The sequence below is a fragment of the Cupressus sempervirens genome, chromosome 3 (assembly GCF_028749045.1).
Source record: "Cupressus sempervirens isolate cs-2001-9-10 chromosome 3, ASM2874904v1, whole genome shotgun sequence".
NCBI classification, from domain to species: Eukaryota; Viridiplantae; Streptophyta; class Pinopsida; order Cupressales; family Cupressaceae; genus Cupressus; species Cupressus sempervirens.
Window position 1 is genome coordinate 666,178,745 of NC_143120.1, and position 26,971 is coordinate 666,205,715.

Consider the following 26,971-nt stretch of genomic DNA (forward strand, 5'->3'; position numbering starts at 1 on the left):
GGGTTGGGGATCCATCAGACACCAAGCAGAATCATTCACAATTCCAGGATGCTCTACATATCTTCATTGCTACTACCTCAAATCCACATTCCTTTCATGAGGCTTCTGGTATTTCTAAGTGGGATACAACTATGCAGGAAGAGTATAGTTCCTTGATGAGGAACCACACTTGGGATCTTGTCCCTTTTCCTAAGGAAAGAAAACTTGTTCGATGTAAGTGGATCTACTGGACAAAATTTGCAAGCTTTGCTGGAGGTGCAGGATGCTACATCTTTTGGGGGAGCCTCTTCCTCTCACTTGGAGTCCTAATTTTCTTTGAGGAGTCTCTTTTCTCTCTCTTTTGGGGGAATTTTATGTACATGGGTACCTCATCAGGCTTGACTTGCCGGGACCCATTTCTACATCCACCTAAGCTTCATTTATGAGGAGGTGTTAGTGTAGTTTTTTATTTTTTTCTATTTTGCTAGGTTTTTCCTACACTTTTAATAATTTTTCTTAGGTTAATAAAGCATGTCTTATTAGGTGAATGGTTGTGAGGTGTCACCTTCCTACATGTGAGCATCCATTAGCTATCTTGGGAAGATACTTTGCTATCTTTAGTCTGATAGATGGTTTCTCCTCATTGGTTGTTGTTGCCACCTCCTCCCTCTTCCTAGCCTATATAAGCATGCTACCTGGCTTGTATTTGGATATCTCTTATTTTTGCATCCTCTTAATGCTATTTTGCTTCTAGCATTTGCATTACTCTCTTGGAGACTAACTCTATGATGCTATTTTGATTTTGTATCATTTGCATTCATAGTTTAGATATTTACTCTTTGCACTAGTTTTCTAGGTTATTAATCTTATCAGATTCTAACAGTTTTTAGGCATATATGTGCATTTTTGCATTTTGAGTTTTTTTTGCAAGATTGTGACATGAATGAGTGACCAAGATCTTCAAGGGAATTCATATCCAACATTTTATGTGAAATAGGCAACAACCAACAATTTTACAAGACATCATGCTTGGATGGTACATGCTTATTTTGTGTTCCTTTACAACTTTTATCAACTTGTCAACATATGGATAGTACACATGCAATTGGAAATGAAATAGTAGATTACGAAAAATTTAAGATAGTGACATATGCTCTAAAAGATGGGAAATAGGGTAAAAGATGTGATTTAGTCATTGAAAAGATTCTAGTGTATGGGTTCATGAATTTTTTTTATTAAAAGATTATTTATGAGTATGCAAGGCATACACATAGAGCTTGATGGCTAAATTTTCAATTCAAGTTGTGCAAGGATATGTTTCCACTGGATACCATTGTTTTACTTGTAGACTTAGCAGAGAACTACATACTACAACCAAAAAATGAGGTGCAAGAAAAGTATTATACTTCTCAATAGGTTTCCATATTTGTTCACATAACATTCATGCATTCACCTACAAGTATAGAGGATGATAAAGATTTTGAGGGAGTACCATTTTTACATCAATGATGATCAATCACATTCTACAGAGTTTGTGCATGGTGTTTTCAACTATTTTATGGAGATTTTGCTAACAAGGGCATAACATATCATCAACACATTATTTGGTCAAACAATTGTGCATCTCAATTCAAGAATGCATGAATGTTCTATTGGTTGAGTAGGATGCATAGGTTGTGTAGAATTCAATATATGTAAAATTTCACAAAGGCTGGTCATAGAAAGGGAGAGCATTATCGTGTAGGTGCATACATCAAAAGAGCCTTAGCTCATGAAGAACTAAAGTACAAAATCCATTGTCTAGTGGTGTAACACTACAATGGGTCTAGGTAAGGAAGGTGAGTCTACGGTTCATAAATATTTTTGGTTGATAGATAATACTAACATTGCACCATATGAGGATTGTTGCACACTAACAGGATCTAGTGAGTTGCACTTTTTTAGAAGATCTGATGCAGGTTCATGGAGTATCCACACACAAAAAATGACATGCTATTGTTCATCATGTGCAGATGAAAATTGGGATGACCGAGTCAACTAAATGGGTGGACAAATGGGATATATAGGTTCTGGACCGAATTGACACCTATCGTATCCCACAAGCATTGGAAATGGTAAAGATGGATTCATCTATTGAATTTGACCACTTGTCTAATCTAGTGCAACTTGGTAATATATATATTTATATATCTTTGTAATTTCAATATGTAACTTTATAACTTTTACCTAAGTATTTTTTTGAATTAATGACCGCATTTTGTACATCTATCACTACAGGCCATGTTTTGGCTATTATTTCTCTTGAATACAATGAAGAAGGGAAAGATTATTATTTGTGTCATTGCATCTAAGACAAACAAAAATTGGATCACTCGGTTATAGATGGTGAAGGTATAGAGTACCATATCAGTGTAGTGGTTGTAACCAGCACATGGCTTAGATGATATTCTATGAAGAACCCTAACTTGTGGTTATTCAAGGATAGGAAAACAAAGAGGAAGATTCTTCATTATTCAAACCTTTTTGTCACATCAAATGTCTACTTGATAAAATATGGTGAAAAGCCACATAATAAGATTCTTTAGAAATTTTGCAAGTCAGACCATGAGGCAATACTTGAGACATTAAAATGTAGAGCAGATCTAGTTGGCTCATTAGATTTAATAGGGAGAGAGGGAGAGAGAGAAAGAGTGATCAATTGGATCCAAATACAATGTGCAACCTCTCACCCAAGACTATCCACATGACAATGTGGGTATTTTTATTATGTGTAAGTGACGAGATAAGTTTAAATCACAGATTTTATGTTTTGATTTGTTCAAAATCTAGATATATTATTTGAATTTATATTAGATTCTTTAATAGGACCTATTTTCAGATTAGTCATTTGAATAAGTGAAAGTTTAGAATTTGTTGTATAGAACAAAATGTAATGAAAGAACATGAAAATTGTTAGAATGTGAATTTTTTGTGATGTACAATCATGATTGTGTGCATGTAACCAGAAACTTCAAACTGGTGAAAGCAAGGATACAATGGGAGAAGTTTCCAAGACTCATCAAGCCATTCAGTAAGCTGCTTGATCATTGCTAGAAGCTCAAATAAATAATTCTTTGCATTTTGAACATTGTTACCAATAATGATATTATGACCAACATGCTTTTATCTTTTATTTATTTTGTCATCTATAATTATTTTAGATAAACTCCAAAACAAATTTATATCCAAATCATAAATTTATAAAACCCATCTTATAATTTTTTCAGATGTTGTCTATTTGGAAGTGTTAAGAGTGAAGTGTATGATCTTTGGTTCACTCCTAGTCACAAGATTCAAGGATTTAGCATATTTATAGGTTTGGGGGTTAAATCCTTTAAGGATGACCATAGGTTGTAATGTTTGTTCGCTCTTAGTCTAAAGATTGCAAGGTTGTGATTGTGTGGAAGGATCCACACCCTTGAGGATAATCATAGGTGGTTCATCAATGTTTGATTTGTAGCCTTCCTTTTTCCCTTTAGATGTAATCATGATTATGTTCTCACAATTTGGCTCAATCATATGTAGTTGATCTTTGCATCCTATTAATCTTCCTAAAACTTTCTTCTTGTTCATACTTGGGTACCTAGGTTCATTGAAAACCTTATGATCAGTATTAGTCATAAGTGCATCCACCCCAACTTTCTTATGATCAATGAGATCTTGAATGAGGCATTTAAGTTTCATATAATTTGATGTAGACTGCAACAATGGAAGCACAACCTTAAGACCCAACCCCAAAACCAACACTCAAGATGTTCAAAAGATTGAACAATTAATTTGTTTCACTTCAACAAGTTTATACCTCTGCAAGGAGCTATTATGAGGGTTTTAAGAGTCACCATACACAAGTGTGACACAAAGAAATTTGACCCAAATCAAGTCTTTAAGGACAAGTTCACTTAATTTGGGTAAAATAGGAATTTTATGGTTCTAGGCCTCACAACTTCCAACAAAGGCTAGAAACTACTTAGTCACAACCCAACTAAGAAAAATCCACCACTAGTTGCACTCCCAACAACTCACAATAAAAATTGTAAGGAAGGACCTAGTATCCTATTATGTCTCCAATCCCTAATTTTTGCCACTAACTTCAAAACTTCCCAAAAGACTTAAGGAAAAAATCACACTTTTAGATACCCTTTTTCAAGTTCTCTCAAACCCAAAAGTTGTATAGATTGGCTTCACTTCAGCATATCATAACCCTGACTAAGTCCACAGGCCTAATTAGCTTGGTTAGGCTTGGGTTTCAAAGCAAGAGGTTAGGAATGGGTCAAATACATGGTAATATTTGACCTAGGGCTTCCTCGCAAAATTAAATGCCTTCAAATACTATTCCAAAACTACAAAAATCTTATAGTACACATCCCTAACTTGCCTCATACAAGTGGAAAAGAAATTCCACTGGTGGATCAATAAGTTAGGGCCATTCGAATGCCAAAACCCTTAAATTGAGGGTTTCTCAAACTAGCAAGCTTATAAATTTGATTACTTTTAAAAGAAAAAGGATAAAAAATTCAAACAACTACCAAAAGCCTTCAGACACTTAGCATCAACTTTTCAATTAGAAAGCTTATCATCCATCCCGTATTTTTTCGTACTGTACTTACAAAATGTCAAGAAATTGCACTAAAATAGGTATATTTTATTGATTTGAAAGCAAGTTTACAATTAGATCTTCCGTCTTTATCCATTTTCAAATGTCTTAAGCCTAAATAGGTCATTTCCAACTATTCCACTCAACCATCAAATGGTTTGAGCCATTAAGACTCCTAAACCAAAAAGTTACTTAGCGAATTGCAAAAGTTGTTGACAACTTTTAAGAAACTTTTGCCACTATAGCAAGAAATGTTGCATTTAAAATTGATTAACACTTAGAAACCTTTTTAGGCTTCCAAACTCCTAAGACACACTTAGAAAAGTATGAAATGACTAACATATCATCTATTAGGACCAAATGATTCCCAAGGTTTATAAACACACCAAGAGGTCTTGTGTCCTTAACAAAATGGATGGGTCATAGGGAGATCATGAGATCTATCCCTTGACCTTATTACAAACATATTGATGAATTAAAGTTAGGTGCTCTACACCATAATTTTTAGTCTTATGACCCTTATTTCTATCATAGATTCCATAGTGATCATCATTCCAAAATTTAGACTTAACCTTGGGTTCATAAGGTTTATAGTTATATTGTAGTGTAATGATCTTATTTGATATCAAAGTATTCAACACCAATTCAAGTGAGTCTCCTAGAGGTGTACAGTTGTGCTTAGATTTGGAAACCCATGATGGTTTACCTCTACTAGAGTCATTAGATTTGTTTAAGTCAATATTCAAGTAGAGAAGCATATTATTTTGTAGTTTGAATGTCATTGGTCATTATCAAGTTAATGTCATTGGTCAAGTTGATCACATTAGGCTCCTTCCTCATTTCTTCCATTTGTTTTATAACAACTTCTAAAGGTGAAGGTTTCTCCTTTTGAATCAAATTGTCAACATTGAGGTTGTGTAGAAATTTTACTCTTTGAGAGAATAAGTGCATGAAGCATTTACCTTTTTATTATATCTAGTTGTAACTGGAATGAAAGAAGACACAATAATTCAATAGAATAACTAGAATAGACTTGATTTTCAAATGAGGTTAGTAATATTTCCATTTTTTCAAAATGGTGATGTAAAAGGAGAAAAAATGCATAAAATGTTGTTCTCTTGCATTTTTCTTCACATTTTTCCATAATATCAAGAAAATAAATTGAAGATTAAGATACTCATTTCGCTCCTCTATAACATATCAAAATATGAGGTATGGTTGTTTCAGATCAAGTCTCTACTGTTACACTATGGGCCACTTTTTTTTCATAAAATTGAGCAATATAGGTGATTTTTCAAGGGAAAAATGATTTTTATGCTTCTTGAAAGGTTTTAAAGGTCCTTAGGGTCATTAGGTTAAGTTTTAGGTGTCTAAAAGTTAAGATGTCAAAAATTGTAAAAAATTGCAAAAGTTGTCAAAGCAAAATTACAAAAATGCTAACAATTTTGCAGGAGTTTGGGAATTGGTGAAGGGATGAGCATTTTAAAATAATTTATTTTAGTGTTTCCAAACCTTTTCCAAGTTGTAGAAGTGGAATCAAGTGAAAAATGTAAAACTTTCACTTTTTGTGCAAAGTTGCATTGTTGAAAGTTGTAAAAGTTGCTCAAATTTGCAACTTAGTGGAAAAAGGGTCATGGGATCGAACTGTCTATTCCATTTTCTTTGGATGTTCAAGAAAATCCTATCCTCAAGATCATTCCATCCTCTTGAGCACTCAAACATTCTTGGGCATACTAAACTAAAATGTCCTAAGGGTCACTAAATGCTATAGGGTAGTGATCTTTGATAGGGCATATCTTGGATCTCGTGCGAGGTATTAATGTGATTCTAGTTTCTATAGGATCATGTTGTGGAGACTTACAATATCATCTCTTTCTTTTTGGAGATCTTAGTCCATTTTGATTTTTGGATGCCATCTCGGGTGATGCTGAAACTTGTAGTGTTGGCCAGTACAAAGTTGCCAACTACCAAATCTCTGTCACCTTTCATCATGGGATTGAACTATCTATTCTGTTAGCTCTAGGTGGCAGAGTAAACTCTACCCCAAGCTTATCCTATCTTGTTGACCACTAAAATCAGGCACACCAAACTAAAACGTCCCTGAGGGTCAGTAAATGCCATAGGGCAGCGATCTTTGATGGGGCATATCTCAGATCTTGTGTGAGGTATGGATGCAGTTGTAGTTCCTATAGGACCATGTTGCAGAGATCTACAATAACCTCTCTTTATTTTTGGAGATCTTACTCTATTTTGATTTTGTGACGCCATCTCAAGTGATGCTAAAACTTGTAGTGTTGGCTAGTACAAAGTTGCCAACTGCCAAATCTCTCTCACATTTCATTGTGGGATCAAACTATCTATTATGTTAGCTCTAAGTGGTTGAGTAAACCCTATCCCCAAGCTTGTCCTATCCCATTGAGTGTTTGAACCTTCTCGGGCATGCCGAACTAAAATGTACCTAAGGGTCACTAAATGCCATAGGGTAGTGATCTTTGATAAGGCATATATCAGAGCTCGTGTGAGGTATGGATGTGATTCTAGTTCCTATAGGACCATGTTATGGAGACCTACGATAACCTCTCTCACTTTTTGGAGATCTTACTCCATTTTAATTTTGAAATGCCATCTCAGGTGATGCTAAAACTTATAGTGTTGGCTAGTACAAAGTTGCTAACAACCAAATCTCTCTTACCTTTCATCATGGGATCGAACTATTTATTCTTTTAGCTTTAGGTGGTTGGGCAAACCCTATCTCCAACCTCATCCCATCCCATTGAGTAATCCAACATTCTCAGGCGTGTCGAACTAAAATGTCCCTAAGGGTCACTAAATGCCAAAAGGCAGTGATCTTTGATGTGGCATATCTCGAAGCTCGTGCAAGGTATGGATGTGATTCTAGTTCCTATAGGACTGTGTTGCGAGGACCTACAATAATTGCTCTTATTTTTTATAAATCTTATTCCATTTTAATTTTGTGATGCCATCTCGGGTGATGCTGAAACTTGTTGTGTTGGCCAATACAAAGTTGCCAACTACCAAATCTCTCTCACCTTTCGTCATGGGATCAAACTGTCTATTTTGTTAGCTCTAGGTGGCTATCTAAACCCTATCCCAAAGCTTGTTTCCTCTTGTCGAGTGTTCAAACATTCTTGGGCATGCTGAACCAAAATGTTGCTAAGTGTCACTAAATGCCATAGGGCAACAATCTTTGACGGGGCATATCTTAGAGCTCATATAAGGTATGGATGCGATTCTAGTTCCTATAGGACCATGTTGTAAAGACCTACAATAACCTCTCTAACTTTTTGAGGATCTTACTCTATTTTGATTTTGCAATGCCATCTTGGATGATGCTGAAACTTGTAGTGTTGGCTAGTACAAAGTTGCCAACTGCCAAATCTCTCTCACTTTTTGTTGTGGGATTGAACTGTCTATTCCATTAGCTCTGAGTGGCCGAGTAAACCCTATCCCCAAGCTTGTCTCAGCCTATTAAATGCTCAAATATTCTTGAGCATGGTGAATCAAAACATCCCTAAGGGTCACTAAATGTCATACGACAATGATCTTTGACAGGGCATATCTCAGAGCTCATGCAAGGTATGGATGCAATTTCAATTCCTATAGGACCATGTTGTGGAGACCTACAATAACCTCTCAATTTTTGGAGATCTAACTCTATTTTAATTTTTCGATGCCATCTTGGGTGATGCTAAAACTTGTAGTGTTAGCTAGTACAAAGTTGCCAACTACCAAATCTCTCTCACCTTTCATTCTGGGATCAAACTATCTATTCCGTTAGCTCAGGGTGGCTAGGTAAACCCTATCACCAAGTTCATCTTATATCATTGAGCACTTGAAAATTCTTGGGCACACCAAATCAAAATGTCTCTAAGGGTCACTAAATGCCATAGGGTAGTAATTTTTAATAGGGCATATCTTAGAGCTTGTGTGAGGTATGGATGTAATTCTAGTTCCTATAGGACCATGTTGCAGAGACCTACAATAATTTCTCTCACTTTTTGGTGATCTTGCTCCATTTTGATTTTGTGATGCCATCTTGGGTGATGTTGAAATTTGTAGTGCTGGCTAGTACAAAGTTGCCAACTACCAAATCTCTCTCACCTTTCATCTTGGGATCAAACTGTCTGTTCTATTAGCTCCAAGTGGTTGGGTAAACCCTATCCCCAACCTCATCCCATCCCATTGAGAACTAAAATGTTCTTAGGTACACTGAACTAAAATGTCCCTAAGGGTCACTAAATGCCACAAGGCAACAATCTTTGACTAGGCATATCTCAAAGGTCATGTGAGCTATGGATGTGATTCTAGTTCCTATAGGACCGTGTTGTGGAGACCTACAATAACCTCTCCTTCTTTTTGGAGATTTTACTCCATTTTGATTTTTCAATGCCATCTTGGGTGATGCTGAAACTCTTAGTGTTGACTAGTACAAAGTTTTCAACTGCCAAATCTCTTTCACCTTCCATCATGGGATCAAACTGTCTATTATGTTAGCTCTAGGTGGCTGGGTAAGCCCTATCCCCAACCTCATCCCATCCTGTTGACCAGTTGAATGTTCTTAGGCATGCCAAACTAAAATGTCCCTAAGGGTCACTAAATGCCATAGGGCAGTGATCTTTGATGGGGCATATCTTGGAACTTGTGTGAGGTATGGATGCAATTCTAGTTCCCTAGGACCATGTTGTGGAAACCTACAACCTCTCTCACTTTTTGGAGATCTTACTCTGTTTTGATTTTGCAAGGCCATCTCAAGTGATGCTAAAACTTGTAGTGTTGGCTAGTAAAAAGTTGCCAACTACCAAATCTCTCTCATCTTTCATCCTGGGATTTAACTGTCTATTCTATTAGCTTTGGGTGGCTAGGTAAACCCTAGCCCCAACCTCAACCCATTCTATTGAGTGCTCAAATGTTCTCAAGCATGCTAAACCGAAATGTCCCTAAGAAAGATAATGACACATTAAGGTGCTTACAAGAGTTCATAAGTTTTTATTGATCTCCCCCACATTGAAAATATCATGGAGAAAACATGGTGTGATGTGTAGGAGCAGATTCTAAAGGGCTCATAACTTTTCCTACTTGTCATAACTCACAATCTTAAGGGTTTATTAGAGGTAGGCTTAATATAGCACATATTCTAATGTGCCATAGGTTTATAAGATTGTGTCAAAACTATCAAAGGAATCATAAAGATCACTATTTTGCATCATTATGAGGGTTTCTCAAGGATCATATCTTATCTAATGTCATATTTGTGAATAGAAAAGAATACATTCGCTACATCTTGCATTATCATTCAAAAATACCAATCACATTAACATGCTCCTAAATGATAGATTTGCAAACTGTGATGTTTTTTAGTTCATTGTCTTATATTGAATAATGGTTTGGATCCTTAAAGGAAGCATGCTTTTGATAGTTGTGGGTACATGTGACCTTCACTAATGTATGATTGTTTCATGAGAGGCAATAAAAAAAGAAGTCAAAGTAAATAGATATATAAAGTATGAAAGTATATTTTAGAATGACAATAAGTGAATCGACTCTACACAATGCATTGAGGATAGTTTTCCAAAGAGAGAGTGTATATGCAAATAAAGAGTAGATAATGGTAAATAAATATTGAAGTAGAGAACATTTTTTGAATATGATAGGGAATGACTATGTTTTTGTGTTACATTCCAAGTAATGATTAGTTGGGATGTACGTCATAGACTAAGGGAGATGATATTCATCAAGAGTTTTAGATAAAAGGCTACTATAATTGTCAAAACAATGTTAATGATAATAAATGCACAAGGTAAAGGCATTACAAAGGAATAAGATCAAAGGAAAATATTTGAGGCAATAATAGCGAGTCTGATGAATAACTTTTTAAACCTTTGTAGTAGTGTAAATATCAACATCTCTAGAAAAACTCTTAAATCTTTATCAAAATGCTAATTTCCATGAAAAGAATGACATGATATCAAACTTAATATTCATGTTTATTTCTAGGGCTTTGTCGTAGGGTTAAAGAAAGTCGAATAATTTCCTATGTAGAAGGAATAAGTAATGTCAAGTGGCAAAGTATGACCATGACAATCTTTAAAATCATTCTGAATTTTCTTTAAACTAAGCACAACAATAGTGCTCGGTCCAAACAAGTGAAAAAGTACACGTGAGAAGCCTATGTAGTAGTTATGTGCAAATGGAATAGAGGTGTCCAATTAAGATCAATGACTAATTAAAGTATAATGAAAAACCTCTTAAAGCTAGTTTACTAATATATCATATAGATTATAACTATATGGTAAAAAGCAAGGAGAACCTTTATGGTAGAGGTATAAGAACTAATTTAATGGATCATATGATAGTGAATTTAACAGAAAGTAAGATAGAGTGAGACAACAATTTTAATAAATCTAGTAATCATGTGTAGTAGCATATAAGACATTTAGTACGATATATAGTAGGAGTAATAAATGAAAATGTTTCAAGGATCTTTTAACAAAACACCTAGTTATGTATGTTCAAGATGACTCACAATCAAATACTACAATGAGTTGTAAAGTTGTGAGTTAGTTCATAAAGGGATAACCACGAAGGAACAATCACAGTTCTAAAGCTATGAAGAGGAGCTCCAAATGTCATTTATGTGGTGGTAGGTTGGTAGTTTGAGGAAACTTATTATATACTCATATTTTCTCAATGTTGAACTCTATTAGAATAAATTTACAAGTTTCACCTAGCATGAACTAAGAATTCAACAAAAGCTTTCAAATATTTTTGCATACATGTCAGTGCACTAGTGATATATGGTGATTTTGAGGCTACATTATGTCAATATATTATTATATTGTTATGATGAATGGTGATCTAATGATTAAGAACCTAACAAATCTAGAGGTCTAGAGATGTGCAATTGTCATAGCATTAAGGATAAGACATTGAAATAGTGAGGTTTTCCCTTTGGAGAATGTGATAGTTATAACATTATGCCAATAGTAGTGTTAAAGAAGATGACAATAGGTGCTCCAAAATTCACGGCCTAAATGAGCAAATGGATTCCAAAATATTTAAAGAAAGGGCCCTAAAAGTGACTGCAAAGAATTCTTTGACCAAGCCCTAGGCAAGCTAGGTAATGCCTAGCTAGGGACTATCAGTAAAGAAAGAGCTCTCGAGAGCAAAGCTTGAAGAATGAAGACATTACCTTCTGAGGGATTGAAGAGGGATATGAGAAGGTTGTAACTTGTGGAGGAGGAGTCCTAATGAAGTGTGGAAGGTATCTTAAAAGTAGGGATAGCAAGCAGCCAAGAAAGCCATACCGAACCCTCAATTTTTCTATTTTTATTGTATGACCTATACACACTCCAAGACCCTAAAAATCCTTGAGAATGGGTCCTATTTATAAATTTTTATTAAGGATAGAGTTGTTGAAAATATAAGAAAAAGGAGCTATTGGCCCTAGAAATCCGAGTGGAGGCCTAATTAAGGGCTTTCCTTATAGCCCTTTTGTGAAGAAAGCTTGAAATTGAGTATAAACCCATTATTGTTATCCATTCAAGAATAGTAAAAGTGTTCCAATAACACCTTAGGACATCATAGAAACATTGGTTGGACTAGGGAGTGCTATGGTACCATAGTAGACCTATAAAACCTTTGGAGGGATATTTTTCCTAGAAGAGTAAGGGAGTGATGCTGCAAGTTTGGATCAGTTAACCTGGTGAGGAGGTTGGGCAAGGTCAGTAGATGTTCTAAGTAGCAAGAGATCCTATAGACCACATAGGTGTAAAAAAAACACCAAGATCCACATATAATATACAAGGTTGCACGGGGATGGGGGTACTTGGGGTACTGAGGGTATGGGTATGGGTACAGGTATGGGTACAACTATTTTTTATAATAGGGGATGAGGGTGCTTGGGTATGTCAAACTTTATTTTTAATTATACTTTTATATTTATAGAAAATCTTAATTTATGAGTCATGACAATGATTTTTCAAATCAAGAACAGTGATAAAGTTTGCAAATGTAATATGTTGTTTTAAATTTTAGATTTGTTATATGTTTGCAATAATAATTTATGATAAATTTTTAGATGCACAACATAGAAGGAAGACTTTAAAAATGAACAAGAAGATCATAGATCATATGACAATGACATATTGCAAATGATAAATTTTTGGCTTTAACACTGATAAAGTTTATTGCTGATCAATATTGTATAAAAAAATTCAAACTGATTAGGTATTAAATTAAGCTTGATATAAAAATAATAGAGAAGGAAAACTTTAAACATGAACAAGATCATAAATCATACGATGATGACATATTGAAAATGATAAAATTATGCTTAAATAGTGATAAAGTTTATTGTTAATCAGTATTCTATCAAAGTTTCAAACTGATTATGTATTGAATTAAGCTTGATAAGAAACGAGCTGATACACAAACAAAAAACTAAAAAAAAAATTCCAAAATCTCAATCAAGGTCCTTAGCTATGATACTCTCCACTAAGTACTCGGTACTTGGGTATGTGGGTGAGAGTAATAGGGGTGTGGGTACAAGTACCCATGCAACCTCATAATATATTATTATAACCAATAATGTAATACATGAACGAACATATAATATATTATGATAACCAATAATGTCATACATGAATGAACATATAATATATTATGTTAACCAATAATGTCATACATGAAGGAACATATAATATATTATGATAACTAATAATGTCATACATGAACAAACATATTATATAAAATGTAAACCAATAATGTCATACATGAACGAACATATAATATATTATGATAACCAATAATGTCATACATGAACGAACATATCATATATTAACCAATAATGTCATAAGTCTAATAATGTCATACATCAAATAAATATCATACATCAAATATAAATTGTCATATATACATCAAATATATATCGAATATGTCCACTAACATAAAATCTAACACATATGTCCACTAATGCATATACATGTATGCCCATCAACTATATCTTCTCCTTCCCATGAGGGGAAGGAAACAAATCTCTAGAGGTCTTCGGTCATCATGTGGAGGGAGACGATGGCGATGATGGGGTCTTCCTCACATGCTCACTTGTCCTCTTGTTGAGACTCTTCTCTAACTTGAGCTGATACAAACAAAGAAAATATCAATCAACAATTATTATACATTGAAATAAAATAATGTACACACAAAATTCATTATTTTCTTACCGCCACCATATAATCGCTCTGCTCCACCTCGAAGGCTCATGGATGATTGGGTGTGAAAAGAACCTACAACAATTAAATCAATATAATCACTTATAAATAATATTGGAAATTTTAATACTAACTATTATAAAAAAACAACTAAAACCAAGAAAATTCTTTCATACCTTAGTCAATGGCTATGAACTAGCCATAGTTGCAGCCACTTCACGATTGATAGATTGCTAAAGATGAGGAGGAGTCTCAGATGTCAAGAGCTGCATGTCATACAATACACATTACATGTAATATGAAACATGAAACAAATATAATCAAATGAATTAAATTAACATGAAACAAATGTACCTCTACAAAGCTCCTATCATGTCTAGGCTCAGAGTCTATAGTGAATGCCGATGGTCTTATAGAGAATTGATACACATGCATAATTTTTTTTTTGTCAATCCTTCATATGATTACTTAATAAATATAAGTATTAATTTAAATGATTAAATCAATACATACCTCTAGACTCATCAACAAGATGAAAAATGGGGCCGGGGGATTGCTACTAGGGCCACCAACACTCTGACCCTAAATTTTGAACAATGTCAATACATGCTAATTATTCATTCACTATACATATGAAATGTGATAAAATTAGTTTATTATAATTGTAATTTACCTATGTGTTAGTGCCAAATGTCTCATTCAAGAACTGATCAGTCACTAGCCCATCATCCACACCATCTTCAACATGGCTGCCAAATGTGCATAATGATCTACATGATGTGCACATGTAACCATGACATGTAGAAGGCTCCTCCTCAACTAATGGAATCATGCAATGAATGAGGGTTTGCATGAAAGCACTAATAGTCCCTAGAGTTCTGGCATCTACATGTTCCTTCACAAATAAAGGAATAGTCACATGCTCACCTTGTGGCTTGACCACAAGTGTCCTATCAAATGATAACCCCCCACCTCTACCCTGAGGGTCTAATATATCAAAATAATTGAAGATCTCCCCAAGGAAAAACTCACAATATAATTTCCTTAAGAAATACATTGGGATCTTGTGATTATTGCAAGGAGGGGCATCAAAAACCATCCACCATCTATCCCAAAAATTATTTCTAATAACATCATGTATGCACCAATGGATGGGGAATCATTTAGTAGTCTCTCTAATAGTATCTTGTTCACCAAGCTTTCTAAATAATGCACAAATCCTACCTTTTGGTATATCCTTTTTTTAACATCTTGATATGATAATTTATTTGCATAATATCTTTTTTGTTCATCGCTCTTAACCCACCAAACATCTAAGTAACCACTAATAGAAGCTATGTGGGTCTTAATGGACTCAAGGGAGGATGCCAATTGAGCTCTCATTAGATTGGTTTGTCCATAAGCTTTCAACCTACCAATGACTGCTTCTAATTCATTTTTGTCTCTTTCTATTTCATCTATTATGTTTTCTTGTGTGCCAGGAGGAGGTCTTGCAATTGGTTCAGGTTGCAGAATTTGTTGTTCTTGTTGTGGAGGGTTTTGATTCTCATCTTGTTGAGAGTTTTTTGTTTGGATCTTGTTGAGGGTTTTGGTTTTGATCATCTTGGGAATTTTTTAGTTCATTATTCACATTTTCTAATAAGAAATTAATTGAAATCTAAATAAAAAAACAAATTTAAAGAAAAATTGAAGAAAACCTATAAAACAATATTAAAAACATATAAAACAATGCAAAAAGAAGGTTAGACAACATACAACATGCTCGTGATCTCAAACTGTGATGGCGAGGAGGTATATTGGCAAGGTGGGTGGTGAAAACCTTCTATTCTTTCAATACACATACGTGTTGTGAGGAGGGGAAGTAGGAAAATAGAGAAAAAATGAATGGGTTGTGGGTATGCAGCCCATTTATAATAATTTGAGTTTTTATAAAGTGCATATGCGCTATAGTGCATATGGGCTATGGCTTGGGATATCCAAGCCATAGTGCATGCATGCCATAACGTGTGCACACCATAGCATGTGCACACTATTGAAAATTAGATTAAAAAAAGGTGTTACCTTTTTGGCACCACAACTTGGTGCACTTACCCTTCTCCTCCATGATTTTATACTAGCTTGTATCCCACTTGAGGAGGGTCCAAGCAACTTTGGAAAAAAAAGCTTTATTGGGTTGTAGATATTGCACATAAGCCTACACCCCCATAGGACTTGGAGAGCGACACATTATCCTAGGTTGCAAGGGAGTGTCTCTTATGTACATCACCTCCAAAAAATGAATTTGCATTGAAGTTTCTTTAGTCTATCCTTCATGATCCTTGTAATATTTAAGATGAGTAGAAAGTATACTAGAATTCCCTATAAGGAGGCAACCAAAAATTAAAGCTTCCCCATGCTTCTCAAGAGATTGCCTTTTGAACCAGTGAACTTCCTTTGGTCGAGCACTCATGAATAGAGTTCCAGGGGTTATTTTTTACCTGCTTAAAACCAAGTAGAAGTCCAAGGAGGGTGGCAAGGAGGGTGGCAGTTTGAAAACTAATGATATCCAAAATCTTGATGTGTAGCTTGGAAAATATTATAATCTAGACCTTAAAAAAATTATGGTTCGTCATTTCACCTATACCTTAAAACCTTATGGATATTAATTCCACCGTATGTTTCATGGAAAATATGAAGGAGCAAAATAAAAAATCTTTAGGGGCAAAGCCACTACTAGTTCAATGGTGGCCCAGCACGTTATTAGACTTTTAAAAGAATGTAATTGGATTTGGTGGTGGAAACACCCCTTCAGTCCCCCAAGAAGACTTGATATGAAGTGGGTGTCCGCTTGGGACTTAGGTCCAATGGTGCCACAACCTGACAACTCAAAAGCTATGGCTAGGAGAAGAATGGTGTGGCACCCCCCATGAGACATGGATAATACTTAATTTTTATGGTTCATCCATGGTGGGGAGCACTGTTGATGGGGGCATCTTCCATAATTGTATGGGGAAACTAGTGGTTGCCTATACTAGGAATTGTGGTGGGGGCTCAAAAAATGAAATGGAAGCCCTAGCACTTCTGTGAGGAATGATAATTTGGAGAATAAGAGGAATTAACAAGTTAGCTATTGAGGAGGATTCAATGTTAATTATTAAAGCTATTAAAGAAGAGGGTTGGAGTAGCTAGACGATCAAAGTGACAATTGACAAAATTCACAAGTTGATGGAGGGGTGCCAAGAGATCCACATGGACCACATTTAATGTGAAGGAAATGGTGTGGTAGATGAATTGGTGAAATTTTTCCATAATGTCATACACCTAATCAAATGGGAGGACATTAGCCAAATTCCACCATCAAGTGATGATAAAACATGAGTGTACCTCTCATAAAGCCACATGAATCATTACAATAGGTGGCACACCTCTAAGAATCTACGTGGGAGGGAAGACAAGAGGTTTTCTCTTTGTAAAGTGATTTTTTGGCAAGATTGCATGAGGATTAACTCGTATGATCCTTTTGTTGTGAGCTTTAACTATCTCTAAAAAAGGATGAAGGAAGTGGAATTCCCTACATATAAAAAATAGACAAAAAAAATGATAGAGACACTTCAATCAAATCCAACTCCAACTACAGTTGGCGATGGGTGATTACAAAAGGAAATGGACTATTAACACATGCAGCTGAGGTTTTTTAGTTTTTTGGAAACCTTGCAATCTGATGATGAGTTTTTGCCACCATTTCATTTTCATCTTGGGTGCAATTTATTTAACGAACAATGATTGTTGAACTTGCAACAAGGCAATGTCAAAAAATTTAGAAGAGTTGGTGATTGAGTTAGGTGGAGGTATGGGCACCACTGATCACATTGAACTTGTGGTGGTTGAGGCTTGCATTCATTAGTGTGAAGGTGTGATGATTTATTTGCAAGAAGGTGGTTTATTACTATTTATGGAAGGGATGGAAAAACATGATGAGAACATCTCAATGCAATTCTTCAACTCATGGAATGTCAAAAAAGTAAACATCAATGGGATGGCATTTGAAATCATGGAAGAAGTTATTGAAAAGGTTGGATGGTTTTCCCTGGAGGGCAAGAATTTGTGCACATAGGCCAAAGTGAATAATGAAACCAATCTGCAAAAGTTCCTCAAGTTTGATGAGTAACCGGTTCGAATGCGTAGTGGGTTTTCCATAGAAGATCTTCCTTAGCCCTAGGATGTTATTTTATATGCAATAATGAGGCATGTTACCCTTGAGAATTTGTTTTGGGTACTTTATTACTATCATTCTGCCATTCTCAACCATTTCATCAGATTTCCTTTCCATATCCATTTTTTAACTCTGTGGAAGACAATATCTATAAGGCTAGGAAAAAGAAAGAGGAGGGTAAACACTTATCTCATTCAGTAGGGTTTCATGAATAAAATGTACAACTACCACCTTGCCTTAAACCCATCACTTTTGGTCAACCCCCTAGCTATTGTCACTCCTCAAATATCTATGGACCCTGGCCATGGCTCAAGCCACAATTAAAAAAAAAAAAAACCCTGCCCTTGAGGTTAAAATAAGCCTCAACGACTCGGATATGGACACGAGAAAGAGCAAGTAGAATTCTTTGGAGAACTAGTAAAAACCTACAATTGGAGAAATTTAAGTCCCCCCCTAAACAAGATTTTAGCTTTGAGTCTACAAGGAGTGAAATTAAACCCACCAAGAGAAAGAGACCTCACCAGAGCATTGGCAAGAAGCTTGTCTCTAGGCCACCTAGTCCCTCACACATCTTAGATACACTTGAAGCTGCCCCATCCTTGTCTACACACAGAGGGGAGGACATCACCTCCCCCATGAAAGGAACTTCCAAAGGTGGGTGCAAAAAAGGGAAGCATAGCCAAAACTAGAGCCAAAGCAAGGTTCAACTGGATAAGCTAGAGTAGTCAATGAAGGAGATGGTAGACAATGATGTTGGCATCTACCAAAAATTTAACACACTAGAAAAATTCTCCATAAATGTTATGCATTCCACTACCACTACTCTTTATTTCTTGTAAGTGAATAAGGATGTGAAGGATCTAGGAAAGGAGAGCTAGACTACCCACTCCATTTACAACTTTTTGGGGAGGACTGGTCGATGATGCTCTTGGAAAATCTATCAAAGAGGAGGAGGTGAAGGTGAATGGATGAGCCTGAGGAGAAGAAGAATGAGGAACCATAAAAAAATGAGGCTAGCTAGCCCTAATTTTGTTGGTCTTTTTTCTTTTATGTTGATCACTCTAAACTTGGTACCCTACAGGGTTTTATTATATATGTATATGTCTAATTCCTAGCCTAATAGCAACAATATGTTCCCTTACTATTGGAATGCTTTTTCTTTTTATTTTCTAGTTAGTGACATGACTATTGTAAGTGATGGTTCAGTTCTGGAACTTTTTTTTTTTAAAAGTATAAAAATTGTATCAGTTAGATGATTGGGAGGTAACCTCTGACTGATCCTTTAGCCTTTTTGTACTCTGTGATCAGCCCCCCATCCTTTTGGCTGCTATCTAATACTAAAAAATATTATAAGAGAAAAAAAAACTCAAATTTTGATAGTCAATATAGTGACTAGAGGCATAAGTGTAACTATCTAGATAAACTTCCACTCATGGAACTAATGACAAACCTAAAGCACCAAAGAAGGTGGTGTTACTGACAAACTATTATCAAATATTGGGGGGAAGGGTAGAAGCTAGTTTAATCCATTAAATGGATCCATTCTCAACCAGGTGGATCATGTATCACCCTAGAATCTCAACCTAGAAAAAAATAAATAGTGGGAGAGGAGTTCTCACTATCAAATTTCCTTAGTAGGATGAAAATTCTTCTCTAATTTCCCATTAACAATGATTTAGAACCTAACTATCTCCACAAAATCCTTAATGTTATTGGTGAGTAGCTAATTGAATCCAAAAGATGATAGAACTCTGTAAATAAAGGACCAATTAACTTTTTCATAATTCTTAGAAACATAAAGCTTGAGTGTGATACTTGCAACTTTGGTATGATAAGAGAAATGCATAATCTTGTGCATAGCAGTAACAAAATACATGATTTTTCTACTAGAAATATACCCCTTTTGCTTGGAATTTGTGAGTTTTTCAAGCAAGGTTTTGTTTCTATTTTACTAGAACCATGGATGAACCTTTGTAGAGGGTATTATTGAGGGTAATAGGTCTAAATTATTCCATGGTAGTAGGGTTATCAATTTTGGGGACTAAGACAAAAAAGGTATCATTGAGTTACCTTAGGATCTTACCAGTTCTAATGAAGTCCCTGGCAACATAGCTAACATCCATTCCAATTAAGTCTCTTAAAATCTTGAAAAATGCCAAGGGAACCCATCATGACCAATGGATTTGAAAGGACCCATACCAAAAAATACCCTCTTGAATTCCTCATTTGAGACCCTTGAGAAGAGGGAAACATTGTACCCCTCATTGACATTCTTATTAAATAGATTCGTCTTTCGAAAAGAATTGTAAAATATGACTCAAATTGCCCAAATGGAAGAACAAAAAGCTACTAATAGTTGGACAAGTTATCATTGGTTGATAACTCTTCTATGAATTTCAAGGTACAACTCCCTCATAAAGATGTTCAATGAATTAGATAAACTTATTATGCCTTTAGCCTAAAGACATGAAGGTTTACTAACATCCACCCATCAAAATGGAATAAATGTGATTATAAGGTTTACTAATAGAATAAAGAGAGAAAGAATACAAAATAGCCATACAACTAATCATTGAATTCTCTATACATCACAAAGAAATGGAGAAAAAGTTATTTTATTCTGCAACTATAAATAACCACAAGATTGGATTCAAAGCACAAAAGAACCATACAATCAACAACAATCCAAGAATTACATCTGCAGATTTCAAGATCTGATATAAACACAACCTATCTTTCTTATGAACACATAATAGAAAACCATACGATAACCTATCCTTAAAATTACAAAGTATAGAAAATAAAGAAAAACTCCTTCCTAGTTACAATCAACACTTAAAATATTTCCTCCCCAAAAGTTTCACAATTGCTGAAAAGAAGAATTCCTTTGCTATTAATCTTTTCTAATAAATGAACTATGAGCTTGACATTCAGCTATGAAACTAAATCTTAAAAGTGTTAGTTTTCCATATTTATTTTCAACTTTCACATGCTTCCCCAATGACATCATTCAGTTTTAATAACTAAACTTTGAAATTTTACCCCAAAATAATATCCTTTTTCTTCTTTATCTGCAAGCAACATTGTTCCATAGCATATAAAATAACTTGAGCCTCCATGAGATTACTAGTGTAATTACCCTTATGTACTAAGAAAAAGAATTTAACGTCACCATAATTGCAATGAGTGACTCCCCCAATATCAACAGGACCTGGATTCCCTCGTGAAGAACCACCAGTGTTAATTTTTAGAATTCCATGGGGAGGAGTGGTCCAATGCCCATCCCTTGAGCTATCCTTGTTGTATTTCTTTCTATCTTAATAAATTTTTACCCCTTTTTTTCCAAATACAATGCTCTTATAACAATATATACATGCTGATAGGTGACACAATTTTTTTGGATGTTAAGCAGTAATAATTAAGATGGGTATCACCAGGAACATTATTTGTCAAGAAGCATTGGCCTATTCGAGGACGAACAACTTAAACATCACACACTAAAGCTAAATTCCTAGGCTAAAAGTGTTAAATAGTCAAAGTTGACTTATTTTTCAAAACTTAATTTCTTCCTTAGTGTGTGATGTTTAAGAGTGGCCATGTGAAGATGGTATATTTAATATTAGAGATTCCAAAAATATAATGACTTTATCAGTTCAAGTTTGTTATGTATCAAAATAAAAGATCAATGCTTACATAGACGACTCTCGAATTCTTCTATTTATTGATGTTTAGTCGAGCGCCCCTTTACCATTCCCCATGCTTCGCCAAGATTGAGGAGTCAACTTTGAGATAGTCATGGCTCAATATATGTACTCGAATCCATTTTCAAGTGCCCACTTGGACATGAGAATTTCAGTACTAATTTGGTATCCAACATGTATGAATCGATGCTTTGACAAACAATTCACTGCTACTACCTATACTTTGCCAAAGGTGAGGATCGACTCAGATGTTGGAGACTTTGTAACCATTCCTTCCCTTGGCTTCCTCTAAGTTGTATTCAAAACCTATATCGGTTCTTAGAATGTTACTACGATGGAAACCATGTTGAGATAGAAACGCCTTCTGATTTTATAATCGTTAATTGACCTTCTAGCACATAGGCACACGTGCATTCTATCAAACAATTTGTGTCCATCCTCTTTAATTCAAGAGAAGCCTTTGATTAAACTGTGCACCCAATATAATTGGGTTGGAAAATGAAAATACTCTAATGGGCATGGTCTATCTCTCGTTCTTAATTGTATCACAGAGAGTCAAACTCACTCTTCATGCCCGATGAATCTCATTTTTACATAAATTGGGGATATTCCTTCTACTGTGAACCAAGATTATGATTTGCATTCTCCTTTTGTCTCGTAACTTAAACAAGAACTTGCCTCGATAAAGCAATCTTTTGTCTACATTTTTATAGTTTGGACTGCGGACATGGTGAAATGTGCATTTCTACCCATTGGACATCCAATTCATGGCTTGTCTGAATTACCCAAACTCAATCTCATCTGCATCTGCAATATGGTGAAATGTGCATTTCTACCCATTGGACATCCAATTCATGGCTTGTCTGAATTACCCAAACTCAATCTCATCTGCATCTGCAATCAGGATTCGCTGACCAAGGTTCACCATATTTCATAAGCTGGGAGCATAGACGCTTGGTGGGTGGGTATCAAGCACACATAGAGGTTCTCTCTATGGTTATTATAATGTCACAACTTATAGTATTGTTAACGTCGAAAGTGTTTCATTTAGCTAGATATCAGACTCATAAAAAACATAGCTTCTTCACATTTTTTCAATGGAACAGAGAAGGTCAAATTTGACTATCATTTCTTATTGAAAGAGCTAAAATATAAAATGATTTAATTTATTGATTCAGATTTTCTAGATATATTTAGAAACATACATAATTAATATTGAAATGATATGAATAATATATACATTGATGTCTGAGTATTTTATATAGCCTTATTTTCCCTTACAAAAACTGCTTACAGAATAACTTCCAGCAACTATACATTTAACTAATTTATTTATTTAAACTAAACTTAGAAACTAGCCCGATTAATGTAATAAATTTGACATTCCCCCCTTATTACATTAATTCAATAGATCTAACATTCTCCCTTATTTTATTAATCCAATAGACCCGCTTAACATTCCTCCTTATTAGAAACTAACCTAATTAATGTAATAAGTCCAACATTCCCCCCTTATTACATTAATCCAATAAAAGTGAAAGCCTTCACCAATATTATTCCTTGGAAACTTTGATGAAGCTCTTTTGAAAGTAGATTTTCTCTCTACAACTTCAGATTGCAAATCCTAATCCTAAAGTTGCCCTCATATCTCAACTTCAGACTGCAAATCCTAAAGTTGTCTTCATAATAAGATTGTTTTCATCTCCCTTACATAACGAGACATAGTTCCTCGAAAATTTCACATCTCCATGGAGTGTGTTTAATGCCTTCTTTGGTGCTGCACATGAGACATCTTTCCTCCAAGTGTGTCTAATGCCTCCTTAAGTGCCGTAGAAACAATCACCACTAATATGTCTATACATGGAAGCCTTTCCTCTGAAAGTCAACATCTCCTTTGAGTGTATCCAATGCCATTCTTCAAATCCTGTTGCCCTTCACTCCATAGAAGGACAATCATGCAGCCAAGCCCCCTCTTTTCTTCAAGGAGACAAATCGATCAAGTCCCCTCTTATCTTCAGGGATGAATCTGCTAAGGCCCAGCTTTACTGGGACACAAATAGTTGCTTCCCATGCAATAATCATCTCTGAGTGAGAAGTTAGCTCGAGATGATAAAAATCCTCCAACCTCCATTGCCTTCAGCCTCCTATTTTATTCACAAAAAATAGGGTTTAGTCATCCAAAATCCATTAAAGACACTCTTCTCCCCATCGATCAACCTGCTTTGGTACTCAATGAAAGAGCTAAAATATAAAATAACTTAATTTATTGATTCAGATTTTCTGGATACATTCAGATACATACATAATTGATACCGAAATGATATTAATAATATATACATTGATGTTTGAGTATTTTATACAGCCTTATTTTCCCTTACAAAACCTGCTTATGGAATAACTTCCAGCAACTATACATTTAACTAATTTATTTATTTAAACTAAATTTTGAAACTAGCCTGATTAATGTAATAAATCTAACACTTACCATAACATATGCATCGACATTCTGTCAAACATATCACATGATCTTGATAGGGCTCTGGGTTCCATAAAATTGGCTATGTTTATATCATTCACCATGCTTCATTGCTTGATGCTTGAATTTATACCAAACTGAACGTTCTCCTGTACTGTGGAAATCTGGGTAACAATGATGTCTCCTGTAATATAAAAGTTTTTTAAAATAGTGATAACTATATTTAAATGGGCTTTCGAAATGGCAAGTCATCTTTGTGGTGAAAGTGGTGTAACTTCTTTCAAAGTCTTATTTATACCTACATACTAAGATCTCAATGATGTGGCACATTAATTGTTTGTTTTCATCATATGAAGATTGCTATGATGCATTCGCATCACTAGGACCTCATTGATATTGTGATAGAGCAAGCCCTAGGGCTTTAGCATGTACTTTGAACTTGTGATTCCAAGTTATTCCTACTGAGTCTCTACTTTATGAAAATTTTAAAACTTGAACTTGAATTGCGGACCAGTGAAACTTGGAACCATGTAGTTTGAACCTGGACTTCAATCTTGAATCTGGAGTCTGAACTGTTGAACTGAACATGGAATCTGAACTTCTAAACTTGAACCTCGAAATAGAACTTGAACCTCGAACTAGAACTTTGAACCGAAAGGTTTAAAGTTGAAGTTAGACACGAAATCATAACATTGCCTCTTTTACAAATTAATCTTTACAAAGGCATCATTAGTAGCGTAAATTAATGAGAACTAAAACAATTGAAGAATCATTTTCCTACCAGCCCAGTTTTCCATGTTTAAAACTTGGTTGCTAAAAGCATGCTTACAGACATCAAAGTTATACCTGGGTTTCTAAGAGTGGTGTTCACGGTAAATCCCGCTACTCCAGTCACACACACTCGTTTCACACTCTGGTTACCGTCGACAACCATTAAATTCCTAGTTTGAGAGAAAATTGTTAGTGTAGAATTATAAGATGAAGAAACAGAGATTATGTCCACTTTTTACAGCACCATGCTCAAGTTAAAAATAAACGTTGTTTCTTGAGCCTTCGTGGTTCGTAGAAAAATACTTGAACACGGTTTTCTCATCTAGTTATTCGTACTATGTGACTTTAAGTCTCTCTAGCAGTATACGGAGCTTTTATATCAGGAGAAAATAATGCCGAACATTGAATTAGGTGTACACAAATCCTCGAATGCAAAATATGACTAGCATTTTATCTGCATCGAGACAGATCGTATGTTTTAAATACTCACATGAGCGAAAATTAGGCAGAATGCTAATTAGCTGTAATAGGAGAGCGAGAATTGTAGAAAACATTTCCCACTTAAAATAGGATTCTTCTCAAAATGTCTACGTAGAAGTACAAGTGGGGAAGAAATCAGACAAAGATATTTATTATGTAATCGTTATAATTTAGTAGTTAAACTCAAAATAATTTGAGTGGGTAAAATTACTAAGTAAATTTTAATGGATAACATTACACCTTTTTATTATAAGACAGGGATAGCTGGTTAAAATATATCTTTCTTATCATTCTAAAAGTGGTCATTCATATATATATATATATATATAAACACATTCTTATGTATCTAATATATCTTTTTATTTATCATATGTACCATTGCATCATTCATTTATTCCAAATCATGATAACAAAATTTCTTCCCAAATTTCTAAATAAGAAATTTAGATTTAAAATACAACTCAAATTATTTTGTCAAACTTAAACTAATTATAGAATTGTATAATATATTTTGATAATCTATGCCACTTTTCAAATAAATTTGATGTATTTATTGTACAATTTCCATCTAAGGAAATTACATCTAAGGGATCTTGCCATTTATGATGTATCAATAAGCTTTTAAGGTATTTTAAAATACAATCAACTCTTAAATAAATATTTCAGCATGGTGAACTAGAGACTTATTTATTTATTTATCAAATGGTAGGGTTCAATTGAATTTTTAGTAAGGACTTGTTAGAGATTGATTTTTGGATTTCTAAATATTTTCTATGAATTTATGAAAATATAATCTTGTCACTTGAGCTCTTAGTCAATCTATAAGATAGAATTTATTAAGATACAATATATTGACATTTTGTGATAGCATTTAATGAGCACACACTAAGGAACAAATTAAGATAGGGTAAAAATAGTCATTTTAAACTATTTAACACTTTTGGTCTCAGAGTTTTTCATTAGAATGTGATGTTTAAGTCAACCAATAGTTTGTTTACCTAAAACTCTACTTAAGATTGTGATCTAAGAGTGATCTAAAAAATTCTTACATGAATGACCTTTTTTTGTTAAATATAATTAGTGCTTTGTTATAGCAAGTTGTCATTAATTAAATTCATAGTCTATTTTCTTTCATAAATTGTTTTATATTAAAAAAAGTCAAAATTTGGGTGACAAGCCCAAAGAATACATACCCAATGAATTGTCAATTTACTATAAAAATAGGTCCCACAGATAGGAAAAAGAAAAACCATCTGCTCTAACTAGCAACTGTACTAAACATAGTATCAAGGAAGTTCGTAATAACAATGATTAAAAATATAATGAAATTGTTTGAAATTCAGCCACCCAGGGCTTAAGATTTTAAAGTATAGTAAAATAACATAACAAAAATAAAACTAAAGACATAGAACAAGAAAAAAATACTCAAAGTTTTTTGTCCTTTTGGTTGGGTTTAGAAAATAGCACATCCATCCAATCGTTAGCTAAGAACTAGCATAGCTTTCGTGC

At 34.6% G+C, this 26,971-nt stretch overlaps 1 protein-coding gene across 1 annotated transcript in view; it reads right to left on the bottom strand.

Annotated features, from left to right (window-relative positions):
* Positions 1–25,145, bottom strand: part of LOC149568465 (putative anthocyanidin reductase) — a 42,093-nt gene extending 16,948 nt beyond the window's left edge. The window contains exons 1-2 of the mRNA XM_089816731.1: positions 25,058–25,145; positions 24,753–24,855 (exon numbers count right to left, since the gene is read on the bottom strand). Coding sequence (XP_089672857.1) covers positions 24,753–24,855; positions 25,058–25,145 — 191 coding nt within the window. The remainder of the gene's footprint in view (positions 1–24,752; positions 24,856–25,057) is intronic.
* Between the last annotated feature and the right edge of the window lie 1,826 nt (positions 25,146–26,971).